The following is a 10,064-nucleotide window of genomic DNA, read 5'->3' as shown; positions in this document are numbered from 1 at the left end:
TCGCATCCACCAATTTTATATATTTCACAAAAGTTACTATTTGGAATTGGAATAATCGATCTTTTGAGACATAAAATCAATGAAATCCATAAAAATGATTTAAAACTACTGACTCAATCAATTCATATCATATTGGAATTTAAGTGAAGGAATCAAATGAGTAGTATTAAAGATTTTTCATTGGCGCATTCACCATTTCAATATTCCCAGTATTCTCACTATCAAAGCCACACGTTTAGAGGAACAATATTAGGAATCAAGCAAAACATAAATTCTTGATTAATTTCTTGTTATGTTAATGATGATATGGTTCCGAAGAAAATGGAAAAACAATTTTTTTCTCTTCAGAAAATTTCACACTCACTTCCCATTTTCCAGCCATGAAATTTTTTTCTCTATTTCAGCTATCCGCCCGTCAGTTTAACAAGCAATAAATAATTGCATCGCTAGCCATTAACGTTCGCTTGATCTCTGGCTACAAAGTAGCATGGAGATGTTTACATTTGTATACTTTTCATAAACTTGCACGAAAATAATTGGTATCCAATGTCTACTAGTCAATTCATGCCAGTGAGTGGCTACATACAACAAAGCAGTTGGCAGAGCTTTCAAGCAAGACTATTTCAGCTGAGGCATTTTACAATTAGACATTTCCAATCTGGACTGCGTGATAGATACCTAATTCCTTTTAAATTGGGCTGAGCCAATGTGATCATTATCGGTGTTTGGGTGTAGTGAAATCTATTTCCGAAAATCTGCAGAGGTCCAAATGGATTCTTGGGGCACTCTGGATTTGTCTAACGCCATTATTGGAGCGAGAGATGAAGCTGGAGGAAGAAAAAAAGATAAGAAATTGGTGAGTTTCGTCACAAAAGTATCAGTTCGAATTTTACAATTTTTATAAAAAAATACTCAATTTATATTATTATGAAAGAACGAAATTTTATCAATTAATATCCAAAGTAGGCAGAAACATACTCTGCAAGGAAAAATACTCAAGAATAGGAAAGAAAAAACCAAAATTTTGAATAAGAATTCATCTAAAATTAAAATAATTTGTGGTATCGTTCAGGACTGTCTAGTAGGTATTCCAATTGAATATTGACTATAAGTTGATATTCAAATACCTTCTAGATAGAAGGAATAAGTATGCGAAGTTAGAGAGAAATTTTAGAATTAATAGGGAAATGATTCAAATCTCTCAAGGAATACAAGAACTATTTCAATTGGGAATTAAATTTTCAATTTAACACTTGAGCTAAAGATGAATCATGTTTATAATTAAAACACTATTTCTTTTTGTTTGGGTATGCATTCCAAGCTTTCATTCCTATTCTATGTTTTGGCACTATAAGAAAGACGTTCTGTCATTGTAAATTCCAGTTGAATTTCTTTGAAACAGAGTTGGCATTCATACAATTCAAATTTTTCTACTTCCAATCGTTTCTAATGAAAATTCGGTACGAAAACACTTCAAAACACAATATAGGTAAAAACGTTTTTGAGTGTATAGAATCTAATGATTCGAATTGAAAAATTAGTCTGGAAATCTATGAAATTTTGTAAATATTAAAGTTAGCAGCTTCAAAACCAGATACATAAGTTTTAAACCTCGAAAATGAAGAAACAATACTAAAACATTTTTTTTAACTTAACAGCTCTAGCTGAATAAAGTAAATTTCACGAACGTTTTAGCCTGAATATTTTCGCAATTTATAATTTTCGAAAATTTCATTGTGAATTTAGTACGCTATTTTTTCGTACGAATTGAAATAATTTGTAGATGAGGACAGAAAAAAATTATGTGAAATTTGCAGTATTTGAAATGAAGTGAAAAGATTGATGTTAAATCTACAGCGCCAATAATTTAACTTAATTAACACACATATTTATAAAAAGTTTCATTGAAATAAGGAGAGATATTTCTTATTAGTTTAATGCCTTGAAACACTTGAAATCGTTAGGAGAAAAATTAATTCAAATCATCTGACGTAAAAGTTTTTCTTTTAGAATGTTTTTTCCATAATTTGTGAAATTGCTCGCTCCAAGTTTTTCCAACTTTCATAACGATATTTTAACGTCTGAAACCTTTTAGCAATGTTTACCAATTTCTCTAAAGACCTGCATAAATTCAACCCAAATCATTGGGATAAAAATAATGTTCGCTTTCATCAGAAAACACATGAAAACGATTTCCCTCAAAAATTCCCGCCAAAATTCAAATTTTCGAACCTGAAGAACCGAAAACGTATTCGAAACGAGTTATTTTAAGAAATATCTTCCCAGTTCCATCCCAAATTATATAATTCCCAGTCTGTGTATTTAGTTTAATGGTAGACTTTTGTTATCCTTGTGGAAGTGTTGAAATTTTCGTTTAAAATCGTGGGGAAATGGATGTAAACCCGGATATTTGGGGCCAATTGGCTGTAGAAGCTTCCCAGGTCTATTTAACAGACGGCACAGCAGCTAGAAGTCCCTTTGCAGGAACGGTATGAACCTAAAAATAGTCCGATGCATTTTCTGAGTGTTATCGTAAAATTTCAAACGTCAGATGTATCAATCATCCTAGGTTTGATTGAAAACAAGTTTCAAGCATGAGTAACGCCTTCGTTTATATGTGAGAACCGTGCCCTCCATAAATAAAATTGAGTACCCACCGTGGATAAATGATTTTGCGATATAAAAACTTTTAAAATTTTTTCATACGTTATCAGCCAATAATTTCAAGCAATGCAACTTTTTTACTATCGTTTATTATTATTTACGTCGTCAGGTTATCGAGAAATTATTTTTAAAACTGATTTTCTAGCCTTATATATTCAAGGAGAATTCTCTTGAGAAAAGAAAATAAGGAAAGTACCTACTGCCGTGAGGTCATGAGATATCATTATTTAGAGGCCAATTGCGCCCTTAAATACCATACAACTGTATCATAAGTATATCCAAGGGAGCATGAATTAACAAGCGCTGAAAAGCTGTTCCCTCACTTTTTTTTCGATATTTTTGAATTTTCTATGGTTTTGAAGAGGTGATCTGCTTGAAATTTGGCACAAGTTTGAAATTCATTTTTCACACAAACACAACAAGTCTCAAATGGCTCATCTTTATGGTTATGAAAATATTAGGTAAAATTTTTACAATATTCTTCTGAAGATTTCTATGGTTCTGATTAAGCGCTCAACATGAAATTTTGCACGAAGCTCCAAATTGTCATTTTATTCCCAAATACAAAATTTCATCTCGATCGAATGAGCAGTTTCGGAATTAACTAGAGATCAACATTTTGACTGACCATATTTACGGAAACCCTAGTCAGATTTTGCTCATTAATGAACTCAACTGTGGCATTCGAGTTCCTAATCTATCCTGAAAATTTAAAGTTTCTATCACTTCTCATTCGAGAGTTATTGTGTTATAATAACTCCATCAATTTCCTTCCTTATATGTTCCTATATATTTTCTTCTTCTTCTTACAGACCATAGAAAAACTCCCCGACAAAGTGCTCCTCCACATCTTCAGCTATCTCTCCCACAAAGAAATCTGCCAGATGGCCAGAATCTGCAAGAAATGGAGACAGATCGCTTACAACTCAAAGCTATGGAAGAACGTATCCCTTCGACCAGAAATCTCAGGCCTCCACGTCAACTCCCTGGAAACCCTCCTCCAGCTCATAACGGTGAGATTCGGCCCTTCTTTGAGGTACATAGAGCTGCCCATCGAGCTGATAACCCACACAGTGCTCCACGAATTGGCCAACAAATGCCCAAACTTGACCCACATGTTGCTGGACTTTTCTACAGCTATGCAGCTCCACGATTTCAGCGAATTGCAGGCTTTCCCCACCAAGCTGAAGTACATGTGTATCTGCCTGTCTGAGGTCATCTTCATGGAGGGTTTTATGAGGAAGATCTACAACTTTATCAACGGATTGGAGATACTGCATCTTCTGGGTACGTATGAGAAGATAGAGGAGGAAGAAGAAGAGATTTATGAGGTTATAAACGTGCACAAGCTCAAATCTGCCACACCAAACTTGAGGGTCATCAATTTGTATGGTATTAACTTTGTTGACGACAGTCACATAGATGCCTTTAGCTCTAACTGCATACAGGTAAGTAGCAGCTTCTAAACACCTCCACGAATGGACTCTTTGATCTAATAATTCCAGTTGGAGTGCCTTGCAGTCAACTACTGCTCCAAAGTAACTGGTTCAACCCTCAAAACCCTATTCCAGAGAAGCAGAAGACTGAAATGTTTGCTGATGAACGGTACAAGTAAGTCCAAATTGAAGAGTCCTAAACATCCTGCCTGTTTCTAAACAAAAATATATTACAGGTTTAAAAAGTGATTTTCTGATGCAAGTCGACTGGGAAAAATGCTCGCTTTTAGAGCTGGACATCACAGCAACTGACCTATCCACAGAATGCCTGCAAGACATGCTCACAAGATTGCCTGGTTTGAGGTTTTTGAGTGCAGGTCAACTTAATGGTCTCAATGATTCGGTGTTGAAGACTTGGATGGAGCAAGGGAACCCAAGGAATCTGGTGAGAAGAGAGATGTTAATTGAGGGTTTTTTGGTCAAGATTGAGCTTTTAGGTGGCTCTGGATTTGGACAGTTCGGACAATCTTAGTGAGGATGCCATCTATAAATTTCTCTGCAAGCATGGTAACCAACTTTGGGGTTTGGGACTTTCTGGGATGACCCATATCACTGACAGTTTGTGGCAGACTGTTCTTCCAATTCTTACTAATGCCAAGTAAGTCAGCAAATCAAATTTCATTATGCAGATTAGCATATTGTGATGTTTGTGGTAATTCTAATTTTTTTATGCTTTGAGAATTCTCATATTGGGAACTCAGGAAAGATTGGGAGTTAACATTCTTGTGGACCAATTGATGGACAGTATAGCTCGACATTGCACAAATGCCGAACGCCTAGAACTGAGATGGGATCCAGAAAATCTACGTTTTTCTGATAAAAGTCAAAAGGCAATAGATATCATCAGAGTTAAATGTCTAAAACTGAAATGCTTATCTCTCAGGTAAGAGATTAAGTTAAATCCAATTATATTAATCATCATAACTGCTTTTAAATTTCAGTGATGGTAGATACTATGAAATTGTCAAGGCAAATTTCGAAAGAGCAGACAGAATGACTGTAGTAAGAACATTAACAAATTGCAGAGTATCCAACTATTATTTACTCCTCAACTACAAAGACCTCATCTTCAATTGAAAATAATATCAAGTTTTTACCAATTATCGACCAAACAAAATAAAAATATTTCCACACCAAAAAATCTTCAATGTTGAATTACAATTCCTCTTTTATACGAAGAATAAAACAAGATCAAAAACTTAAAATATTCCTTTTATTTTTTTCACTATTTAATAATATAAGAACAATATTAATAGTGCGATGTGATTTCCGAAAGTCAAAGTAGGCATATAAAAATAACAATGAATTTTATCGAATTCAATGTGGGAGAATCCGTCCAACATCAGCCAACAAGATCTCTCGCTATAATTACAATATCAGTCCAGAGAGCACACAAAAATTGTGCTGCCTAAATTTCCATTAAAATTCAAAGGGTCTTTCAATTTACTTTATGATAATTTCACTTCAAGTCAAACGATTGTGTCATTCAAGTTATTCATCGAAATAGTTGGATGTTAACATCGGTTTCATACAATAGAATTCAACGAATTGTTAATTTTTATTCGTTTATTGTCAGATCCTGCATTTATCCCTACTAATTACATATTTCTATAAAGTTTAGAAATCTTGTAAACTGATGTGTTAAAATTCAATATTTCTTTTTTAAAAGTGGACTTTGAAACTTTAGATATTTACAAATAATACACAATTCCATTCAAGCCTAATTATTTACACTAAGTACATACCTAATAGATTGGAAATTCATAGCAGGCTAATTGTCCAATTCCCAATTTTTTTCATTATTCGTCTAAGAGAACAAACTGTTGGAGAATTTAATCCAACAAAATTATGAGTAAATTAATTAGACAAGTTAATTGCTCTCTTCCACGCTTACTCAAGTATGAGGTAGGCCAGAATAATATAATCGAAATAAAAATTGCATCGTATCTTATCTTTGATCACATTTAGTATTCTACTCTTTTCGAGATAACAAATTTATAATATAAATTTTTTTATTATTGAACTCGGCAGTTTTCAGTAGTTAAAAGCAAAATCATGCTACTTACAAACTGACGAAGAAGAAGCACTTTTCAAAATGTAGAGGATGATGTTATTTAGCCTATAAGAGAAATTTAGATAGAGTCTATTCTTTATCTATAATATTCCATTTAAATATCATCTGACTAGATTCAATTGCATTAACTAAGCGAAGATGTAAACATTGCATTTAAATACTGAAAACCACCGTAAAGAATGCAAAATAAAAAAAACACAACTACAAGGCAAACCTATATGAACATTTTTCAACAATGATTCTTATGGCAAATTGCGAGAGTTGAGTTTCAACGTAAGGGGAACAATTCAAAGAGATATAATTGCATATCACATTGTTCGATAGACTTAAACGTTAGAAGAGTATATGGAATAAACCATCAGTCTGACAAAAATTAGGTTAGACGATCTAGGAAATGTCACGATGACAGATGTCAGATTAGGTTATGTGATATGCAGCAATATGCTTAATTTCGTTAGATCACGGAGAGTTTCAGTTGTACTTGGTACTCCGTGCCAAGATGAGCAGGATAGACACTCACGCTATTCGTTTTTACAGATAAATAGGCTTTGGTTTTCGTCGAGCAATCCCTTCGATCGCTCCAAGTTGAAAGTTAGGCAGATACAAAACATTGTCATGGGGAGGGGGGACCATCCGACGCAATCACACTAGAGATACAAAACCCCAGGCCAATCTGGGTGGGTTCTTGGTCAGAATTTGATTCCTCGTCAGCGATTCCTCGTTCCTCTTCTTCTGAACACCCCGCAACGTAAGATCTTATCACCCTATAAATCACAACGAATAGATCCGCACCTAATCCTATCACCTGTTGCCGTCTTCGGCTGCCTGAATCGGGGGCCCCGTCAGCTCCTTCTTGTCTTCGGTGTTGATGCCGTGCAAGATCTCGTGGCATAGCGGGCATCGATCCTGCACATACAGCCACTTCCTCAGACACACGCCGTGGAAGAAGTGCCTACACCTGGTGATCTTAGCCGAGCGCATCTCCTGGTAGCAGATGGCGCAGACGTCGTTGTACGAGGACAGCTCCTCGTCAGTGGCGTCCGGCAGGCTGTCTATCTTGTTGACGGCCGTCCTACGTTTCATGAAGACAGACCAGCCGGCTTTGGCGTCGCACCAAATATTGAAGTAGGCGTGGATGCACATCATGACCGCCCTGATGGCACTTCCGCTCTCGAACAACAGGATCCAGGCCCCGTTGAAGAAGAGGAAGATCCCGAAGCAGAACTCGATGGTGTTGCCGAAGGCCCTGATGTAGTAGATGTAGTCGTCCAGCTTCTCCCAGAAGGTCTCCCTTCGAGCGTCCAGGAGAAACAGGGTGTAGATGGCCAGGGAGACGAACACCTTGACGATGACCTCGATGCTGAACGCGCTGACGGCCAACAGCCAGGTGGAGGTCTCCTGCGTGGACCAGAGGTAGAACATGAGCAGCAAAGGCAGCACCACCAGTAGAAGACACACCAGGAGGGCGTGGACGTGCCTTCTCAGCGAGGGGTTGTGAGAGGCGCTCAACGACATCAACAGCGGGTTAACTACATTGTGTATGAAGTGCAAGATGGCGGTGAAGAGCAACCCGAAGTTCCTGCACAGTCTCACGAATCTCACTTCAGGTTCCAGACTGGTGAGGCCGGTTTGCAAGGCGAGTATGTAGAAAACTATGGCCGATACCGTACCGATATTCTTGTCGTTGTCGTCTTCGGTCAGCAGTATCCACTGGAAGATCTTACCGATGTAGCTACATATGTACGATACGATGCTGGTGATGCCCAAAACGGCCGAAACGGTGTCGCAGCCCGTCACCATCAGGTATTTCATCAGTCTGAAGTAGGGGGAGTAGCTGTCTTCGGCCTCCCAGTATCCGGACAGGAAGAAGATGAATGTGTGTTCCACGACTCGGAGGAGCCAGAAGGTTCTCAGCACTTCAGGCACGTTCAATCTCATCCACTCGGCCTCTACCAACGCGGACATGCCGAAGTTGGACACGAAGTTCCTAGCGTGGAGGTAGCCGCTGTAGACAGTATGAACGATGGATACTAGGGAGGTCCAGAGGACGAACTTGATGAGGGCTAGGGGCAGCAGAGCTGAGACGGCCGGAGAGTGGTTCAGCAAGGCTTGTGGTAGTGGGATAGGCAACACAGATACGAATATGGGCGCGAAGAAGGTAACAGGTAGCAATTTCTGCAAGGTGGGATACCTAGGTCCCAGGTGGATGTTGACGAATATGTAGGCCAAGACGGCTTGGAACAGGCAGTTCTGGATGAGGTGGAGAGCCGTTCCATTTTCGGAGAACAGACCCTCGTAGTCCAGCACCAATATGTGTCTCATCAGGTCCCAGATGGCGTTGTTCCCTTCTATCGTGTTCACCAGGAGAGATACTGTGCTTACGTTCGCCCAATACGATACGAATACCACTCCCAAGGAAATCAGGTACATGTACACCACCATCAGATGCTTGGTGTTCAGCATGAAGAGACATAGCGCTATCACACATCCTAAAAAAAATTATTCAATTAGGTACAATTGATACAGAAAGAATTGATTATTCTGATGATACATATCTTTTATCATCATTTCACATTCATGAGCAGATTTGTGATTAATCCTTGTTTGGCAAGATTACAAGGATATGTGGGTTATTGGAATGGAACTATAAAGTCATCACACTGATTAAACATAGAGGAATTCGATAGATCCAAAAATAGTGCCATGAGTTACTCCACATAGTGTATCACACATTCACAAACCATAGAAACTTATCATACTTTATTGGTATAATTAGTTATCTATTCAAATCCTGTGGTTTCGAAGATATAGATCTTGAATTCTAATCAAAAAAAATTAATGGTGGTGTGAGATAAGCAGAAATCATATAATAAACTGGAATAAATTCCAAAAAAAATTTTTAATGCAAAGAATAGATTAATATGGAAAGGAAAAATGCTCTGATATGGAAATGAATCAGTACAATTTTTCTTCTCCATTAATTTCAAGTTCCGTCAAAATATTCCAGATAAGATGCGTGAAAAACAGATGATAACATTGATCTAGTCAAAAAATTACAGAATAACCTGAACGTTTCTTATCACAGAACTGGTTATAACGTAAATAATGGAAAGAATTGTGAATGCCAATTAAGAACGCGTTTGAAATTCCAAAAATTTCGTAATACAAGGCAAAATTTGAAACATATTAATGCAGATGAGGTAACAAAGTTGTTAATGACCTTATTCAGGGAAAAAAAGAGAACGGTTCAAACTTACCTACAGTACTTAATATTAGTCTAATTAATCCAATCACAACAAATCTATACAGTACAGGATTGTATTGTGAAGTTGTGGTGACATTCTGAGGGCTGTTTTTGTAGAAATTTTCTTCGAAAAGCGGAAAAGCTTGCTCGGTGAATGAGTAAATTCCAAGTCCAACTTTGAGTATTTCATCGATCACAAATAGAGGTGGCACTCGCAGCACTATTTCTACTAAATTTAACACTCTTAAACGGAGCGACATTTCATTGCAAATACTTAAATAAATAACAGTAAAATTTAATGTTCCTACCCAAAGAGGTTGAAAGCAAAATTATGAATGTCAAAATAGTTAGTTGGGAACTGACGATTTGTGACATTTATTTTGGTAGGTAAGGCAGAGATCCCGAATGTCATGCAGTTTCGATGTCCACGACATTGGGTTCGCTAAGCAGGAAACTGTATAAATTTACAGTTATCTATACTTACTATTCAATTACAGGAATCTTTTTCGAACACTATTATTATACAGTGTTCTTTTTTGAATACTTCGTAATCATACCTATAGATGGCTCGTACTGTCACAAATTT

The 10,064-nt window shown here is 37.1% G+C and overlaps 2 protein-coding genes across 3 annotated transcripts; one reads left to right on the top strand and one right to left on the bottom strand.

Annotated features, from left to right (window-relative positions):
• The first annotated feature begins 550 nt into the window (after window positions 1–550).
• On the top strand, window positions 551–5,992 carry LOC123679928 (F-box/LRR-repeat protein fbxl-1). 2 transcript variants are annotated; one of them, XM_045617497.1, is made up of 7 exons: window positions 551–856; window positions 3,477–4,112; window positions 4,170–4,275; window positions 4,337–4,545; window positions 4,598–4,758; window positions 4,840–5,043; window positions 5,102–5,992. In XM_045617497.1, the coding sequence occupies exons 1-7, from the start codon at window positions 770–772 to the stop codon at window positions 5,235–5,237; spliced, it is 1,539 nt and encodes a 512-aa protein (XP_045473453.1). In that variant the 5' UTR covers window positions 551–769; the 3' UTR covers window positions 5,238–5,992. The 2 variants fall into 2 exon arrangements, with proteins under 2 accessions (XP_045473453.1, XP_045473452.1); XM_045617496.1 differs by lacking the exon at window positions 551–856 and adding an exon at window positions 2,296–2,489.
• LOC123679927 (protein TRC8 homolog) lies at window positions 5,355–9,845 on the bottom strand. Its single transcript, XM_045617495.1, has 2 exons — window positions 9,492–9,845; window positions 5,355–8,723 (listed from the first exon to the last, which is right to left on the bottom strand). Exons 1-2 carry the CDS (start codon window positions 9,736–9,738, stop codon window positions 7,036–7,038), a joined length of 1,935 nt encoding a protein of 644 aa, XP_045473451.1. The 5' UTR covers window positions 9,739–9,845; the 3' UTR covers window positions 5,355–7,035.
• Between the last annotated feature and the right edge of the window lie 219 nt (window positions 9,846–10,064).

This window comes from Harmonia axyridis, chromosome 5 (genome assembly GCF_914767665.1).
Source record: "Harmonia axyridis chromosome 5, icHarAxyr1.1, whole genome shotgun sequence".
In the NCBI taxonomy this organism is placed as follows: domain Eukaryota; kingdom Metazoa; phylum Arthropoda; class Insecta; order Coleoptera; family Coccinellidae; genus Harmonia; species Harmonia axyridis.
The sequence above is the reverse complement of the archived record's forward strand: the minus strand, read 5'-3'. Positions and strand labels throughout refer to the sequence as shown.

Coding starts and splice junctions, on each gene's coding strand:
- LOC123679928 (XM_045617496.1), top strand. CDS start 2,391: ATGGATGTAAACCCGGATATTTGGGGCCAATTGGCTGTAGAAGCTTCC. Junction 4,759..4,839: donor CCAATTCTTACTAATGCCAA/GTAAGTCAGCAA, acceptor TTATGCTTTGAG/AATTCTCATATTGGGAACTC. Junction 5,044..5,101: donor CTGAAATGCTTATCTCTCAG/GTAAGAGATTAA, acceptor TTTAAATTTCAG/TGATGGTAGATACTATGAAA.
- LOC123679927 (XM_045617495.1), bottom strand. CDS start 9,738: ATGTCGCTCCGTTTAAGAGTGTTAAATTTAGTAGAAATAGTGCTGCGA. Junction 8,724..9,491: donor ACTAATATTAAGTACTGTAG/GTAAGTTTGAAC, acceptor AATTTTTTTTAG/GATGTGTGATAGCGCTATGT.